At 38.6% G+C, this 19639-nt stretch overlaps 1 protein-coding gene across 5 annotated transcripts in view; it reads left to right on the top strand.

Moving 5' to 3' along the window:
• trim66 (tripartite motif containing 66) overlaps positions 1 to 19639 on the top strand; it is a 239686-nt gene that overhangs the window by 143612 nt on the left and 76435 nt on the right. For 4 of the 5 annotated variants that reach the window (XM_048545261.2, XM_048545257.2, XM_048545259.2 and 1 more), the window contains exons 2-3: positions 8405 to 8508; positions 17837 to 17981. In XM_048545261.2, the coding sequence (XP_048401218.2) occupies positions 8491 to 8508; positions 17837 to 17981 (163 nt within the window). In that variant the 5' untranslated portion in view covers positions 8405 to 8490. The remainder of the gene's footprint in view (positions 1 to 8404; positions 8509 to 17836; positions 17982 to 19639) is intronic. The other variant, XM_048545258.2, reaches the window with a different exon arrangement.

Raw genomic sequence — 19639 nt, forward strand, 5'->3', positions numbered from 1 at the left:
ACTGCTGTTCTCTACAATGTGTCTTGCCTGTTAGTTTGGCTATTTTTATACATATGCCATTGACATAAATGAATTTAGTATCCCAACAATTAAGGCGAGTCGGGGGCAGAATTGAGTATGGTAGGCATTACAAAAGAGAAAGTGCTAGAAAAGCTAAAAGGTCAAAAAATTGATAAATCTCTGATAGGAAACATCCTAGAGTTCTGAGGGAGGTGGCTGAGGAAATAGTGGAGGCTTTGGTTGTGATCTTTCAAAACTCACTGGAGTCAGGGAAAGTCCCAGATGATTGGAAAATCACTGTTGTAACCCCCTTGTTTAAGAAAGGATCAAGACAAAAGATGGAAAATTATAGGCCGATTAGCCTAACCTCAGTTGTTGGTAAAATTCTAGAATCCATCGTTAAGGATGAGATTTGAAAATTCCTGGAAGTGCAGGGTCGGGTTAGAACAAGTCAGCATGGATTTAGTAAGGGGAGGTCGTGCCTGACAAACCTGTTAGAATTCTTTGAAGACGTATCAAGTATGTTAGACCAGGGAAACCCAGTAGATGTTGTCTATCTAGACTTGCAAAAGGCGTTTGATACGGTGCCTCACGGGAGGCTGCTGAGCAAGGTGTGGGCCCATGGTGTTCGAGGTGAGCTACTGGCTTGGATTGAGGATTGGCTGTCTGACAGAAGGCAGATAGTTGGGATAAAAGGCTCTTTTTCGGAATGGCAACTGGTGACAAGTGGTGTCCCGCAGGGTTCAGTGTTGGGGCCACAGCTGTTCACTTTATATATTAATGATCTGGATGAAGGGACTGGGGCATTCTGGTGAAATTCTGGCGAAGATGGATGGACAGGCAGGTAGTACTGAGGAAGTGGGGAGGCTGTAGAAAGATTTAGACTGTTTTTAGGAGAGTGGTCCAGGAAATGGCTGATGAAATTCAACGTGAGCAAATGTGAGGTTTTGTACTTTGGCAGAAAGAATACAGGTATGGACTGTTTTTATAAACTGTGAGAAAAGTCATAAAGCCGAAGTACAAAGGGATCTGGGAGTGTTGGTCCAGGACTCTCTAAAGGTTAACTTGCAGGAAGAGTCCGTGATTAAGAAAGCAAATGTAATGTTGTCGTTTATCTCAAGAGGGTTGGAATATAAAAGCAATGATGTGCTCCTGAGACTTTATAAAGCTCTAGCTAGGCCACATTTAGAATACAGTGTCCAATTTTGGGCCCCACACTCCAGGAAGGACATACTGGCCCTGGAGCGTGCCCAGCGGAGATTCACACAGATGATCCCTGGAATGGTAGGTTTAACGTACAAATGAACGGCTGAGGATCCTGGGATTGTACTCATTTAGAGTTTAGAAGGTTGAGGGGAGATCTAATAGCAACTTACAAGATAATGCATAGCTTATAAAGGGTGGACACTGGGAAATTGTTTCTGTTAGGCGGGGAGACTAGGACCCATGGGCACAGCCTTAGAATTAGAGGGGGTAAATTTAAAACAGAAATGAGGAGACATTCCTTCAGCCAGAGAGTGGTGGGTCTGTGGAATTCATTGCCACGGAGCACAGTGGAGGCAGGGACGTTAAATGTCTTCAAGACGGAGATTGATAAATTCTTGATCAGACAAGGAATCAAGGGCTACGGGGAGAGTGCGGGGAAGTGGAGTTGAAATGCCCATCAGCCATGATTAAATGGCGGAGTGGACTCGATGGGCTGAATGGCCTTACTTCTAGCCTTATGGTCGTACAATTAACAGTGGATCCAATCGTTAAACCAAACTGTTTAATCTGTTTGATTCCTTTGTCCTTTCCATCAGATTATCAACTATGAAATAAATTATAAGAGAATGAGCAAAGTTGTGGAAAAGAGCAACCTTGCAATGCAGTTAGTGTGTAGCCTTCATGCCAGGTCTTCATGCCTACACACAGGATGATAATAGCTGCAAATCTTCACCCTAAGGCAATATATTAGAAACAAGATAATTAACTTATATATTCAACATTCTCAACAGAAGAGCTTATGTTTATGATTAATTCAATTTGAGTGTCTTTGGAGATAAAACTATTTCATGAGTTTTGACTCCAGGTCTTTGTACAAGTTAAATGTCTAAAACTGTAACTAGGTTAAACTGTTTGGTATCAGTTGCACCAGCTAAAACCTCTAAATTGTCTGGTACCACGAGTGAAAAGCACTTACTCCAGTCCGTATGGAGATTAACTTCATGAATTTTGAATTTGAGTTAATTTGACTCGAAGCAGTGCGCCTCAAACGGTTTTCAATGTCCCATTTTAATACTTGAAGATTAACAGAGTTCTCGACACCAAGAAAAACAAAATAACAAAAAGCAGCATTGTTTAAATTATGATCTGTAGCATGCAAATTTTAATAAGGAAATTTCTTTTTTTAAAGTACTTCACAAAACTACAATTTTATGTACTCCTTTGTTATTACCTTGTTCAACCTGTTACAATCCTGGCCTTTTTACAGAAATTAGCAAAAACATAAGTTTGGGTGCTTGAGGTGATTGTTGGTAATCAGGTATCCCACAGCACCAGAATGATAACTGAGCTCAGATAGCTGCAGTTCAAAGCAGAGGCATTGGTGCTGGGTATATGGTTAGAACCTGGCTTCAGGGCACAATGAAGCAGCTGCATGATAAGCGCATGACCCAAGTGAGAGAAGAGAAATGAGTAGAGCAAGCACAGGGCTAGACATTGCTTTTCCTTAAAGCTGACAAGAGGCACAGTCTTGGAGGAGTGGGAGCTCATGATCCCATTTGCTGTTTCTCCAACCCCAATTGGAGTTGCAACCTAACAGTTTTAGAACTGTTGACTACAATCCTATTGAAATGATATTTGTACACACTGCCACTCTCCATAATGTATTCATATGGATGATTCTCTCTCTTTCAGCCACACTCTCTGGATTGATTTGAATATGTTCCTCGTTGAAGTAATTGATGTCTTCACTGAATACATAAGCCAATCAGTTTTGAAGTTGCACTGCTGGTTTTGGTATTTAATCAGCAAATCTCTAAATTATTCTACACTGATCAATAACAGATTGATACAGTAAAACTGTAAATTATAATGTTTGGAGAACATGGAGTTTTCTGATTGGATCCTTAAATATTTGAAACATTCAGAGGCTGAACGTTGCATTTCTAAATACTGTTATATAGTGTGTTTTTGTGACAAGCTGAGAAATTGCATCTATTACAGCTATTGAAAACTCTGACTCTGTGAGGATGGGGAAGGAAGTCTTGTATTTCATGGCTTTGTATGCTTACCCGTGTATTAAGAGGGAAGGGTTCTGGTTGGGTAGGAAACAGGAAAATTGTTCCATTTGTTGCAACTACTGACATTAGAGGTACATTTAAAAAATGCTTCCAGCCAAATGATAAATTTGCTTTATGAACTCTTTTTTGATTCAGTAAAATATGACTCGAAGAAACTGCCTTAAATGCATCTTTTAAGCATTACTTTCTTGGACATGGTTATATTTTTGGCCAGACCAGCCGTTATTGTTCATCCCTAGTTTCTAAGTATACTTCTTACAGCCTATGTGGTGAAGATGCTACCTTGTTGCTGTTAAATGGGGTGTTCCATAATTTTGATCAAACAACAATGATTGAACATTAGATCATTTGGAACATTGCAACTTGGAAGGGAATTTTGGAGGTGGTGTTCCCATACGTTTGTTGCTCCTAACCTCATGCATGATGGAAGTTTGTGGGTTTGGGAGGTGTTAATGAAGAAGCACTACCAAGTTGCTGTTGTACATTTCATATATTTCACCAACCGCAGCCATAATATACTGATAGTTGGGGGAGTGAATACTTAAACTGATAGCTGGAACAATGGTAAAGTTACATGTTCTGTTCTGGATGGTGTCAAGCTTGTTGAATGTTGTTGGTACTGGACTCATCCAGGCAGTTAGGGGAGTTTTCCATCATGACCCTGACCTATACCTTTGGATGGTGGACAGGTTAGGGGAGTGTGGAGGTGAGTTACTTGCTGCATGGATTCCTAACTTCTGACCTGCTCTTGTAATTATTGTGGCCAGTTCAGTATCTGGCCAGAATATTGATAGTGGGGGAATTCAGTTATGGTAACACACTTGAATGTCGAAGGACCAGGGATAGATTGTCTTTGTCTTTTGTTTGGCCTAGTCATTTGTCTGTTGTGTATATTACTTGCATTTTTTTTCATCCCAAGCTTGGTTTATAGTTGGATTTTGTTGCATTTGTACATGGACTGCTCTGGTCAATCTATCACTGGGTAGTCCCTTCCACATGCCCATTGCTATAATGATTTTCTGTTGCTGTATTCATATTCACACACTGAATTCACACTCAGAATTCATCATTAGTAAACATCCCCACTCCTCCCAATTTTCAGTGAGAAATTTTGCTGGTGGTCCAACTCTTTCCACTGTTCCATTACCCGTTATCTGCAGGTATCACCTTGTTCGCAGCGTATATTAGAACTAGTTGCTAAAATTTACAATGAAAATGCTTTCATGTTTATCCCATACCTTTAAACCCATGTACACTACCTCATTGAAAATGCTTGCTAAGGGCAGACCTACTATTACCCATGGCAGCGCACTTCAATATTTTCTTAAAAATCTCACATCTGTTATTTATCTCTATGACTTTATTGTATTTCTCATCCCTTACTTGTGCAATCATTATGAAAAGACTTTTCTTTTAGAAGATGGATGAGCATACTGTGTATGTAATGTTAACAAAATTGACATTTTTTTCTTCTAAAATATCTACTCCTCAATGTCAATAACACTTTAATGGAGAGGTTATGTTACATTAAAGAAGCACAGTGGTGTCTTTATAGATTTTTCCAAATACGATTTCTCTGTTATTTCCCAAATCCAGTTTCAACTGTACTTTCTTCACTGATGATCTACTCAGTAATCAGGGTACTTTACCGAACAACACGTGTGCTCCTAAGATGCTGCTTGGCCTGCTGTGTTCATCCAGCCCCACACTTTGTTATCTTGGATTCTCCAGCATCTGCAGTTCCCATTATCTCTCATTGATCTGTATGCCTGTCTTCTTCCGCAGTCCAAATAATTAAATACCAGCACAGATTAGAGAATTTCCAAATTAAATTATTGCAGTCTTGCATCAAATCTACTGAATTCCATTAGTACTCCCTCTATTAGCCCCAGTCTTTCTAAGTTTGTCAAAATCTGACCATGCCTCAAGCAGTTGCTTTCATTATAAATTTACCCATGAAAGTTAATCTGCCAAACCTTCGTCTGTATTCAAACCATTAAGCTCCAAATCTGTAAAAAAACAAAGTACCTTGTTTCTTGAGATAACCAGTGTGGAGCTAGAGGAACACAGCAGGCCAGGCAGCATTAGGGGAGCAGGAAAGTTGACGTTTTGGGACAGGACTCTTCTTCAGAAATGGGGCTTATCTTGCTTCTATATAGTGACTAAAGTGCTATAGCTCTACCTTGTTTCCTGTTTGGTAACCAAGAATCCAAATCTACATAAGAACTCCATCCCTCCACTTGTCAGAGGGCTCATTTTCAGAAAATAGACAGGTAACCATAACCCAAAACTTAACATTTTTACTCAACTATCCTGTAACCAATGATGCACTGTAAACAGAATTCAAGTCTACACTTGTATGTGAGCACTTTATTTCAGTTCACCACACTCCATAAAACTGTCACCCCACTGATTACTAGCTCCCCAAATTTATATAACTAATTCAAACCCAATCTACTCATAATTAATATCTCAGGTTGAGGTTCTGGATGTGAGTTTGCTCGCTGAGCTGGAAGGTTCGTTTTTCAGACGTTTCGTCACCATACTAGGTAACATCAGTGAGCCTCCGAAGCGCTGGTGTTATGTCCCGCTTTCTATTTATCTGGTTAGGTTTCCTAGGGTTGGTGATGTCATCTCCTGGGTTGGTGATGTCATCTCCTGGGTTGGTGGTGTCATAATGACATCACAAACACAGGAAATGACATCACCAACCCAAGGAAACCTAACCAGATAAATAGAAAGCGGGACATAACACCAGCGCTTCGTCGGAGGCTCACTGATGATGTTACCTAGTATGGTGACGAAACGTCTGAAAACAAACCTTCCAGCTCAGCGGGCAAACTCACATCCATAATTAATATCACCACTACCTGTTCCATTATTCCATTAGGCTCAGGCTTTCTTTCAGATTTGTATTGGATGATAACATGCATTACTATCTGAGGAATTGTGAATGGTGTTAAAGTTGTGCAATTATCAGCAAACATCCCCAGTTTTGACCTTTTTGGTGGAGGGAAGGTCATTGATGAAGCAGCTGAAGATAGTTGGTACCAGGGCACTACCCTTCCTCACGAACTTTGTCTCCTTTTCCAGTGATAAAATTTGGGTATTCACCATAAACCCATACACTCCTTCAGCTGTATCAACTGTACTTTTTTAACACTCTGGTTCCTGTAAGGATTCTCCAAGTTTCTCTGTCTAATACAGCTCTTCTAATCATGCAGTCTTCCATACTAGCACTTAAGATGTATCATCCTTTTTCCTCAACTGAAGGTGCCTACCTACTACTGTTTGACAGACCCCTCAAACATGATCATTTCACTTACTGAAGCTGCTCCCACCTATTCTGCTGATTCTACTTTAGTCTTCTCCAAACACTATAATTAACAGATCAACAGCCGCCAGAATATTTTGCCACCTCTAGCAACCAACAAATACATCTCTATACCAGGAATAAGTAAAAGCAAAATGGGTACTTGGTAATTGGAACACCTCTGTAGACCTGATCCCAAGATTCCAGTTGCCTGTAATTTCAATTGTCCACACTATCCTATGCTCACCATGCCATCCTTCACCTGCCCTTTCCACAAAGCTCAACCCTATCTCATCAGCGACCCAGTAGAACCTCATCTTTTGTTTAGATCCTTCACATATTTCTGGTCACGCCACTGAGTTCAAATTCAGACCATAACCTCACCTGCCAGTTTTTACCCTGTGTTTTGTTGCAGCTGTTGTTTTTACTGTCCTTTTTGTTTGGGCAATAATTATTCGTGTTTATATAATTCACACCTTCGCTGGACATGCCACGTATTTCTTTACTTTCCCAACTAAACAGTCTTTAGCCTGCTCAACCAGCAATTTTATCCTTTGGAGGGATTGAATTCCCCCCACCTCCACATCCTGTAGTGGGTTAGCAGGTGGCAGGGGCCGGGGTTAATTAGGTGGAAGGGTGAGTGGTGAGGACCCTGCCCTGCTCATCCTCTTTTCTACCTGCCTCCAGCCAAGCTCAAATGCAGATGGTGACCGTGCTAGTCACCAGGCCAGCTGAGATCTTAAAGTAGATACCTTTTGGCTTGCTGCCACTGGCGTTCAGTGGAAGGTGTCTGTCCTGTGGAAAACCAGTTAGCAAATAAGCCTAATTAGTGGGGCTGTCTTTTCACAGGTACTCGGGAATTGGAGAGCCTATTGAAAGCCACACTCCTCCCTTGATATTTTACACATTGCTGACTGGCAAACACTTCCTTGCAACGCCCATCCTGCCTATGCTCATGTTTATATGAAGGTCCAACTGTGATCTTCAAGGTAGGCCCACTTGTGTAGCAACACACTCCGAAGAACTGTTTTTGACAACTCTCTCGGAACGATGATCATCCTATTGGGGCCTGATGCATAGGAAATGACTCTGTGCTGTCAGAAAAGTGCTTGATTGTCGATCTGGCAATCGCATCTAGCCTTCTGGAGAGAAGCTATGTGGAGCTGCCACAGTTTTGCAGTTGATGGATATGGTCCCCAATTTCAAACTCTAAATTACAATCTTAATCTTTTCTGTCTTCTACCCCATCACAGGCCTTCTGTCGGTATTCTTTTCTCAAGCCTTTTCACCTCCTCCTGCCCCCAAAATCACTCTCTACACCCCTTATTTAATTTGTTTAAAATCTATGTATTTCTAACTTTTCAGGTTCTGATTAATAATTAACTGTTTTACTGGTTGAGTATTTCCAAAATTATCTGCTTTGATTTCAGCTGCAGTTTGTTTTCATATCCCTTTATGCACTTTCTCTTGGGAACTGTCAAAATGGTTTGCTATCAGTAAATTTTACTTCCAATTAATATTCCTGCAGGGAACTGTATAGAAAGGTTAAAGTGTTACTGCAGTCATTACATGGATCTTGTTTTGATAAGTTTTATGTGAAACTTAATGTAATATTCATTTTGATTGTATGTACTTGTGTTATTTTCCTCGATATAAATTTATGACATTGCGTTGAAAGCCAACTTCCTTTTGGAGGTTGTCTTTTATTTTGTTAAGAAATCAAACTGCATTTGCTATTGCTGTATGTATGTGGTTAATCTTATTTCCTGTTGTTGATTTCATGTCTTTGCTGCTCTGGCTACCTCAGGCATTATCTGTTGCCCTGCTTGCAGGCAAACGTGTTTCACAAGTGATGTAGTGGAGAACGTCTTCATCAGAGACTATCCCCAAGTAATGCACAAGATGGAAAAGGTAAGCACAATATGAATGTTGAGTTATCTGAGTTTAAAATATTGTGTACTTTGCATAAAAAGCTTCATTATACTTCTGTTAATGCATCCATTCTTCATGATTACTCAGTTCACCAAATCACATATCTTTGACTGTTTACATGCTTCCATTTCTTGAAGAAAAAGATGCAATCATAATTCCAGTTTTTATATGTACTTCATAAAATAAATGTCCCATTTACTTTGCAACTTCAAGTATAACAAAGTAACTGCTTTTTTGAAAAATACCATTTGTCCTCCTATTTGAAATGGCAATTTAATTCATAAAAGAGATTATGAGGTAAAAAATTCCTTTCCTTGTGATACTCCGACTTCCATCATCAAGGTAGGGTTGTTTTGTATGCCATTTGAGACTCCATTAACATCCTCAGCTTGAAACTATCTAGGACAAAGGAGCCTGTCCAACTGACATCCCACCCACCACCAGAAATATGCATTTCTTCCATCACAGATGCACATTGGCGACATTGTAATACATCTTGTATATGGTACATAGAAAGTCACTAAGGTTCCTTTTTTTTTAACCCTTTTCCAAACCCATGATCTGTACCACCTAGTCGAACAAGGGCAACAGGGGCATGAGAACATCAACTCCAAACTGCCTGCTATCCTTGCGTTAAAAACTGCATTATTGTTCCTTCACAGTTACTAAGCCAAAATCTGGGAGTTCCCTAGCTAACAGTACTGTGATTGTGCCTAGAGAACATGGACTGTAGCAGGTCAAGAAGCAGCTACCTGATCCCATCTTGTCAAAGACAATTATGGATGTACAATAAATACAGAATTTGCAAACAAAGGGTATATGCCATAAATAAATAAAATAATGAATTTTCAGGTGTAAGAGTGTTCTGGTATTTAAATGTGCATGAATTTTTGAGTTCAATAAATGTGACATCTTAATTTAATTAGTGCAAAAGGTTGAAATTGAGATTATTCTAATTGCTGAATTAGGATTAACAATTTCTTCTTCTTCCCTTAAATTAAATTTATATTCTGATTGAAGTGAAAAGGAACAGCTGATTGTTGCAATGATAAATACAGTCATAAAGTAATTGCAGAACTGGTCTAACCCTTTGCCTCAAAAAGTTAGTAATTATCTGGTTTGGTAATGTTATTATTCAGAACTGATAACATAATATTAGTTCATGTGTATACTCAGCATGATTATTGTACTGGGAGTGTTGTCATAATTATGCTAAGGTTACGGGATAATATGATAGTATTTTGCTCAGTGCGTAATGAACAGATGCCCAATCTTTGTTTTAACTCTTGGTGTGTTGCTTGTGACCAAGAAAGTAGACGTCTGAGAAGGAGAACCTCTGAGTTATCAAGAAATTGTTAGTAGTGTTTTAAATTGTCTGTACTACAAATATGGGTTTAATTTCATTTATTTACCTGGAATTAAGGCAACAGCTTTGAATTTCTGTGGCGTGCCAGTTTCTGTGTTAGTGACGATGTCAGCATTGCCTTTTTCACTGTATGTCATTCCTGTACTCTGCACTTGTTCATCATTGCACACATTGTGATGGTTCAGGATTGTAGCACAGACCAAAATTAGATTTTCACAGTGAAAACCCAAGATATAAAAGTAATAAAGTTTGAAGCAGAGATTACACAGGACACAGCTGGAGCAGCACAGCAGGCCAGGCAGCATCAGAAGACCCATTGCGCCTGTTCCACCAAAGATGACTAGCCTATCCTAGAGTTGTGTGATATACTTAGTACCCAAAACTCTATAGATCTTAGTCTTGAATATACATATCAACTGAGCATGCACAGCTCTGTTATGTAGATAATGCTGAACATTTATCACCCCCAGAGTGAAGAAATTTCTCCTAAACTCAGTCTTAACACATCTATCCCAAGTGTTTATGTTATCATCCCCTCAGCAATTACCGTGTGAAGCCCTAATAAAGATTATGTTTCAACAAAATCTCAGCCCTCTAATCTCCAAAATCAATCTACTTAATTCTTCTTGCACCTCTTCCAAAGCATGCATTAAAATTGCCTTAGTCCCAGAGAACCATTTAGTGAGCAAGAGATGGCTGGTGGTGGTTTAACCTGAGGGTCACTGGCCCTCGGGCTAGGGGTGAGATCGGTAAGGTAGGACTTTCACGATTATCGCAACTGGTACGGGATTTAAACTCATGGTGTTGGCATCACAAACCAGCTAGCCAGCCAACTGACCTAAGGCATACATATCTTGCTTAGGAAAGGAGACTAAAAACTGTGAACAGTATTCCTGGTGCAATTACAGTATATAAGCCCTATAAAATTGCAGCAGGAGCTCCTTATTGTTACTTCCAACTATTTTTCAATAAAAACAAGTAGAGTTGTCTTCTGAATTCCTTCTTGTACTTACTTGTCCACATCGTGTTATGTCTTAACTGGATGATTCATACACAAAGATCCTCAAAACTCTCCACATTGTGTTCTCCACATTATACTTCATCTGATACCTTCTTGCCCACTTGACTGGTCTGATCATTTTAGCCTTTGGATGGTAGAATTATAGCCAATGAATGCTACATTTTTAGGGAGCTTGATGCAGCATAATTGCATTATACACCAACTTCATGGAAATGTTCACTTTTGACCCCTATCCAGGTAACATTACGATAACGAAGTTTCTGTAGATAATGAGTGAACTGTCGTCTTGAATCAGTTTATTGATAGTCCGGAGAACTTTACTTCCTACTTTGTAATTATACCGCCTTACTGTCCACTAGCTATTACAATATATGATATACAACTAGTTCTATATGTTAAATAAAGTCAGCTGTGATTTTTATACACTATACAGTCATCGCTATATTTCAGTGCTTTTCCTAGTAAAAAGTAATTTGAAATTTAATTTGCAATATGTTTCTTCTAATCTTATAGCTTCATCAAGAAACCTTGCACCCAAGTGATTGCATCTAATAAGATCATAGGTTGGTTTGGTGGTAGGAAGCCAAAGCAGCAACAAAGTCAGCAACTGTACTTGAGATAATGACATTTGATCCTAGCCTGGGGTCAAGACAGTACATTTTCTTTGTAAACCTGTTGGTGTGTGGTTCAGCTGGGACAGGTTTAAACAAGATTAAATGCTTGCATCAATAGAGTTAGCTAGTGTTGCAGTATGCAGGGGAAATGTGCAAAAAATAGCATTTCTTAAAGGATGGTAAATTGTTTCGGATATGCCATAGGTGCAAATTTTAACACTGCAGTTTTCCTTTTCTGCTTTGAATGTGGCTATAGACAGAATGATAGATGTGATCAGAAAAGTTGATGTGAAGATTACAGTAAAAGGAGAGAAGTCATATGCACAATAATTGTTGTATATCTGGACCTTGAGAAGGCATTCAACCAAATGTCACATAAGACACTTGTTAAAAATATGCAAGCCTACTGAATTAAGACTGAAGCGGCTGTATGGATAAAGAGTTGGTTCAGTGACCAGAAACATTAGTGATGGATGGATGTTATTCAATTAACAGGTAGTTTGTAATGGTTTTCATCAAGTGTCAGTTTTGCATCTTTTACTCTCCAATTTTTGTGAATTACCACCACTTGCATGGAGCAGTATCATGAATTTTGCAGATAATACAAATCTTAATTTGGGGATTAGGACAGATGTCGTCTCCAGGATGACATTGACAGCACAGCAGATGAAGTTCGACACTAAGAAGTGTAAGTGATGTATTTAGATAGCACCATTTCTACCAGAGGAATTGACTTTCATAAAAGCATGCAGAATGTCACCAGAGTTAATATTATTTGTTGATAGTTTTTTATAGGGGAAAAATTTCTTGAATAATTAATGCAATGCTCATCTACACAGTGAAATAGGTAATGTAAATGAATGCATTGAAATGCTAAGAAGACTAGTTATTTGGACATCCTAAATGTTAGGTTAAAATTTTATTTCCACCCCCGTGGGGAAGACGACAGGTTGGGAGTGGGTCATAGGCATCAAAAATGGATGCCATTGCAAACTTCATCATTTCGGTCACTTTCTTTCTCTCTCATCGACCTGATGGAAGTTTATCTACAGCTGGGGACCAGTTAATTGACTAGCTTCTGTGTGGGCAGCCACTTTGTGGAAAGGAGGAAGAGCTGCTGACTATGATTGTTTCAAAGGCAGGACTTCCTCCTTGATGCAAATATTTTACCTCCAGTGGATTAGCAATAATTCAACTATTAAATGACTGAATAGTAAGGTGGCCACATGATTTTTGCATGGGATGGAGAGGAAACGGGGGGACTCTCTTCAGGCAAAATTCTGTCACTAGACTGCTGGTGAATTAAGTAACAAATGTAAAGCATCAAAGATGATTGAGTGCAGGGCAGTGAATGCTTGCCTTCATTGCCCAAGGTGTAGAATATTAAAAATTGATGAGTCACGTTGTAGCTTTATAAAACTATCGTGAGGTCACATCGAATGTTATGTATAGTTGCCATACTACAAGGTGTGGGGGGAAACGCGGTGTGGAGGCTTTGGAAAAGGTACAGAAATGGTTTGGAGGGTATTAGCAACAAATTATGTTTGTTTCCACTTGAATGTCAAAGGGTGAGGGGCAATGTGATAGAGGTTCAGAAAATTATGAGGCATGGTTGGCATGGGTAGACAGAGTCTTTTCTCCATGGCAGAAATGTCAATTATTAGGGGACATAGGTTTAAGGTAAAAGATGGTAAGTTTAAAGCATATATGAGATGCAAGTGGTAGGTGTCTGGAATACACTGCCAGAGGAGTTGGTGGTGGCAGATAAAATAGCAATGTTTCAGAGGCATCTTGAATAATATAAGAATAGGGCCAAGAATTAGAGATATGGACTGCATAGAGGCAAAACATTTTTAGTTTGGAAAGGCACCAGTCTTCCCCAGTTCCTTTTTCTCCCAAACAAGCCAAGACTCTGGGGTGCTTGTACATATTGTATTGGATTAGAATGTGTGGATTTGCATAGATAGCAAATAATTGCTGGGGAACAAGGTAACTAGCTGTAGATTGTGTGCTAAACTATTGATTACAAATATACTGGAGAAAGTACTTAAATAGACCTGGCCCTTCCAAAGCCAGTCTCTCAATTTCAAATGAACCTGACATTGCAGAACAGGCTATTCCAATGATCCTGTGATAACTAATCAGTTTGTGTTAAATTTACTTTCAATTTTCCTTCTTGCTTCTTTGTAGATGGTGCTGAGTCCCGATAGTTTCATAACTAGTAATTGTTTTCCAGTGTAGTATCTAGGTTCCCATTCACTGTGTCAGCTTGAACTGAGTGCTGTGGACATCAAAACCAGCATCAGCATAGCCAAGCTTGAATCTGCACTTATCTACTTTCCATAAATGTGCACTTCGGCTTGTTGTTAGATTGTAGGAGTTACTGTAATTTTTTTTAACCCTGTCTGATTTTGGATGTTTGTGTTTTGTGCTTTGCAAACGACGTTAGTTGAGGTCATTCAACACTAATTAGACCATAGATAGAAACTCCAACCCTGATAGCTTCCTGTAAGTTTCATAAGAATTGTATCCAATCCAGAGATACTTTTTAACAAAAGAAATAAAATCATTTAAGGTTAGTTTTCTAGGATATGATGTGCCAGTACTGCCTAAGTGTCGGACGTTGCATATGTGTAGATACTGTAATACCAACGGTCTCTGCTTCAGTGCTGACCTTGAAATTTATACTGAGCTATTTTTATAGTTTCGCATTGTTATAGCAAATTTAAACTCTCAAATGTAAACTAAAGTGTTTTGCTATATATATTTAGGGCAATCTGCAAACTGCAACATTTCTGAAGAAGGTTCCAGACCCAAAACGTCAACTTTCCTACTCCTCTGATGCTGCCTGGCTTGCTGAGCTCCTCCAGCTCCACACTGTGTTATCTCTGACTCCAGCATCGGCAGTTCTTATTATCTATGCAACCTGATTTCCTGTTTTTGTGATGATTGGGGTTGTCACAATCTGCCCACATAAAAAGGGAAAATATCAAATTGACTTTTGAACTTTGAGGCCTGAATCAGCAAGAATATTGAAGTTGAGGTTCAATTAAAGCACTAAGAATTCTTTGTTTTTCACTATTACCATTAAATGGATTGCACATTTTGTAAATCATGGCTGTCGTGAACTTGTCAACTTGTAAAAGTGTGCATAAGCTGTGGTTGTGTGAATTTGCTATTGTAGGGACAGCACATATGATAAATCATTGGGCTCTAGTTCATATCTCAAAATGTCTTTTTAGCATTGTAAGACTTTTAAGCAGGATGTCTCACTATTTCCTAAGGTAGTTGCACATGTTCTAGGTATTAATGGCATAAAACAAATTTTGGACACAACTTCTAGTTTGTGTAACTGCTAACTCCTTAAGCGATTGCATGTCCTCATATGTGCTTGGTGAGATCTTGCATTCTAGACCTTGTTACCATGAGGCCTATGGCTTTATATTCCTTTCTGATGATGGTCCTTTTATATTTAAGGCAATGCCAAAATTTTGGTGTGTGATTGGATTATCAATCCCCATTTGGCAATGCAAGACCACCAACATGTGGTCTTACTTTGCTCTCAGAAGCCAAGATTTTCATATGCTTGCCAATAATAAATGTGACTTCTGTATTTTGGTAATACAGGAAGAAAGTCATTGACATGTATGAGATGTATGTGTGTGTGGTGATGTCTGGAGCGCCATGTTCCTATCTCCCAGTTTTGAACTCAAAATATTGGCCCACCTCACAACTGGTTACACTTAAATAGAAACAAAAACAAATTGCTGGAAAAGCTCAGCAGGTCTGGTAGCATCTGTGGAGAGAAATCAGAGTTAATGTTTCAGGTCCAGTGACCCTTCCTCAGAACTGATGGTAGCTTGGAATAAATTAGTTTTTAACCAACCATTTGGTTTCAGCTTTGTTTCTGCCTTCCAATGTCTGCAGTTCTTTTGGTTCACAATTAAATAGAAGTAAGAATACAAGACATATTAAAAAAAATACACAAAATATCAAAATGCCTTGTCAAAATGTCATCCAGTTCAACCTTTAAAATTTCACCCTTTCCTCCTGACTGTTCCCTGTAATAGAAGCATCTCTGAAAAAGCATAATTCCATTTTGACTTACTCAGACGTTCAAAAGAATTTTGCACAGAGCATAGTCAAATTTATTGCAGCTGCATATTTATTGCATATGTACCTAAAGATCTGCTATCAATATAGTTAATTCTACCAATGCTTTATCGTTTGTGGACCGTAATGCTTTAAAATTGTTCCCCACTGTGGGAGAAGTGCAACTGTTTGTTTGCATTAGCCTTGAAACAGAGAGAATGTTCGGCTTAATTTTCTGAGAGTTGATGGAATAGAAGCTTCAAAGATCATCACCCAATTACTGAAATTGTGTTGTACTCAAAAATGTCCTTCATTTCCTGAAAATGTAGTCACAGAGATCAAGGTCTGCAGTTGTACGGCTGTAGGAGCAAGTGCACTCCTTTACCTCCATGCAGCTTCTCCTATCTTCCTCTGTACTTTGTGTTTCTGCTCCCCGGGATTCATTGATTTGGATGTCAGTGCTTGCTCCATAATTTTAATGTATATCCCTTTAAACTTTGTAACTGGGCACTGCATGCCAAATTTTTGAATTGTGACAGATGTCAATGAAGCTACCTCTCGCAGTTGATGATTCTCTTGTCACTAATTCTGTAACAAGAGGGATTAGTCTTCACCTTTCCTGTATCTATATTGCTTGAATCTAGATTACAACCTAAGACACTGATTTGTTTCATTGCTTAGGATGCTTTTATGATGTTAAAACCATCTGTAAAACAACATATTTGTTTTCTCTACTCCAAGGGTATGGGTCTAGCATCCCAAGCCTCATTTTCCTATCTTGGCACCATCCAAATGAATTAACACTACATGTTCCCTGCACCACCTTAGAAGCACAAGATATGTAAGCACCTCCTCTTTTATCTTCTCCCTTCCACTATGCAGGACCCCAACATTCCTTCCAGTTGAATCAGCAATTTATTTATATTTGTTTCCATTAGTAATCTCAATGATTTCAGCTCATGGCGATTGCTCCAATTTGTTCTTTTTGGACAGACCATTCTGGTGTTACTTTTGCTATTCATCTCTTCACACTCTTCTACTATTTTGTTCTTACTTCCCTTCTATATCTCTTACCCTACCTCTGTGCTTGATCAAAATCTATTGTATTACTGAACATTTCCAATTTTGGCAATCATCTATCAACCTAAAATGTCTCTCATTCCACTCATATTTCATGACCTGCTGAATATTTCCAGCATTTTTAATTTTTATAATTCAGATTTCTAGCATCTATGTGATATATTTATTTGTACCAAGTTATCTGATCTCGCAGCCAGCCCAATTAAATAATTGAATTCCATTTCCTTTCTCATCCTATATTGAAGGAGGTTCCCCAAAATTCGTATCTTGGCCTCTGTTTTTCCTGATTGAGAGTGCTTGATAAATACTCTGGATGAGTATTTATCGCCCCGATAAATACTAGAAACAGTGTTGGAACAAATGTTTTCTTCATCAGTATTGACGTTCTTGTTCTTACCCCTATGAGGAAAAGTTGCCAAAAACATTTGAGAAATCTTTGGCATGAGAATGAAAATTATGTTGCATAGATTTTTTTTTTAGAATTTCTGTTTTAGTTTCCAGTAATATGGACTATTACAAATTTTGTCAGAAAAAATACCACAGCACATTGCATGAATTCCAATCTGTTTGTGAAGTTAAATCTTGCAAGCTTGACTATATGACTATTAGCTTTCAGTCTTTGATCTCAAAAGCAGAAGAATGTCTAGATGGACACATATCATCTGTATGCACTGCTATACAACATAATTATACCTGTGCCTTTGTTTCTTTTGTGGCTTGAATTGTTTGTTCTTCTGAAGGTGCTGTAATTCTTGTTGGTCAGCTATATGGAGTGTAGAAATTGTGCGCTTTTATGCACTGTGTAAAAGTGTAAAATAACATTTTGAAAAGGGGAGGCTGTAGCTTTTTGTATGAATGGGCATTGGTAGCAAGTTCGGGAGTCATTACTACAAAATATGAGCACAACTATGTTTTCAGTGTGTTTAAAAGGAAGCAATCTCAATGTACATGAATGTAATCATTCTCTCAATTGGCAAACCTTGATGATAATACTTACAATATCAATCTCTGCAAGCCAAAGTGCTACTGATAGATGTAGGGAATAATAATGTAAAACCTAACCTGGTTGCAGAGCATTTGTGCATGATTTTTGATGTAGTTTTTTGAATTTAGTGTTTCTTTTTGTCTCACCAGCACTGCTCAAACTGCAAAGAAAAGAAACCAGCCCTCCATTTCTGTTCAGACTGCAATAAGTGGCTTTGCAGCACATGCTCAGAAGAACATATGCTTGGGAAGGAGACAAAGCATCATAAATTGTCATTTCCTGAGGTTACTACAGGTAAGATGTTGCCTGATTAGATCAATGTCTAAGTGGTTCTCAAAAGTGATGGCCATTTGACTGAGGTTCTCCTCCCACTATCTTGCGACTGGCTTCTTCAATCATCAGTTATCCAGGGGTTAAACCTCCACGGGTTAAATCTCATATTTATCTTAGTAAAGTGAAAATACTTTGCCCCTTTGTCAAAAAAAAAGAGATGCGTATGCAATATGGACTTAAAGATAGACATCTTGATATCATGTCTTTGTTGGGGAGACATGTCAAAAAGGAGTCTTGAGTCTTACATCCAGCAGCACAAGTCAATCTTTATTCAAAGCTCTTTACCAATACAGTGTGGGAGAGGTCCTTGGAAACAGTTTTCATCAGACACTGCCTCTGAGTCAAGCATGCATTTTTGTACATTCTGCATTACAATAATTACATGCAACAATGATGTCATTGTCAGCTACATGCCACTAAACTACACATCCAATCCTGTAAGCATACAATCAACGATGCTCAACTCAATGAATAGCCTTGGATCCCCCCATGATCTCATGATGTTTACCAGACACCTTTATCACCAGTCCTTGGGATTTTACAATGCATTTTATTCAATCACGTTCCAACACGGATAATTATGCTTCTTTCCAGACACTTATCAGCTGAATCACGTAATCGCCAATAAATTGGATACTTGATTTATCACTAATCACATTTTCAAATTCTGTTAAGCAATTTATATTCCTTAATAACCTTGTTACAGGAGACACAAAAAGATGCTAATTTCTACCAGTTGTTATAAAATTTATAATATTAGTTCCAATATAAAAGTAAATTCTCCCTCGCTCTCGACCTTCGGAGATCAAACAAACACAGTCTCTCTAATCTTGCAGCTGCAGTTACAACTTCTGTTATTTACATGCTGCAAGTTGCTCAATCAAAGTTTGATTCTCTGAACCTTACTATCTCTATTTCTAAATACTTTTCATCCTAATTATCTTTACTAAATCAGACAACATCTATTCGAATTCCATTGATGAGGCTGAAATTCAGTCACCTTCACAGCTTTACCAAGTCATTAAAATAAACTTGTTTAGATTCAACAGGATATAACCTCATCCTCACCCTTATCCTACAATTTGTTGCACTCATTCTTCCCTTGATTTTTGGATTTAAGGATCTGCTCAAATTGTCTCCATCTTTGCCTAAGCATTTTGCTAAGCTGTGAAGCGGCAATTATTTATTTTCTTGAAGTCTCACTGACTATGTTTTATGACCTCTTTAGATCCCACTGGACCCCCACCATGCTATCTGTCTTTTGTTGTTCTCTCAGAGGTTATATCTGTTTACACCATTTGTCGCTTCATCTTCCCTGGGAATGAAGTGGGCCTCTCTTCACTGTCTAAGGATGACTGCTCATTGGAATTTAGCTAACTTCTTTAGTGTTAGTTTCTAGGTTGCCTTTTTAATTGCACAATATTCTTCTATAGTTATGTTTAATATGAAATGACAATTCCCTAAAGAGTCTTGATTATTGTGGGATCATACTTTTCTTTTTGACTCTTGCTAAATTACAACCTTCAGGCTGGTTGTTACTACATGTCTGTTATCCTCTCGAGGATATTCTTTACCAAACAGTCTCTGTACAACACTTGTAACTGTGCGTTTGTAACAGG

The sequence above is a fragment of the Stegostoma tigrinum genome, chromosome 17 (assembly GCF_030684315.1).
Source record: "Stegostoma tigrinum isolate sSteTig4 chromosome 17, sSteTig4.hap1, whole genome shotgun sequence".
In the NCBI taxonomy this organism is placed as follows: domain Eukaryota; kingdom Metazoa; phylum Chordata; class Chondrichthyes; order Orectolobiformes; family Stegostomatidae; genus Stegostoma; species Stegostoma tigrinum.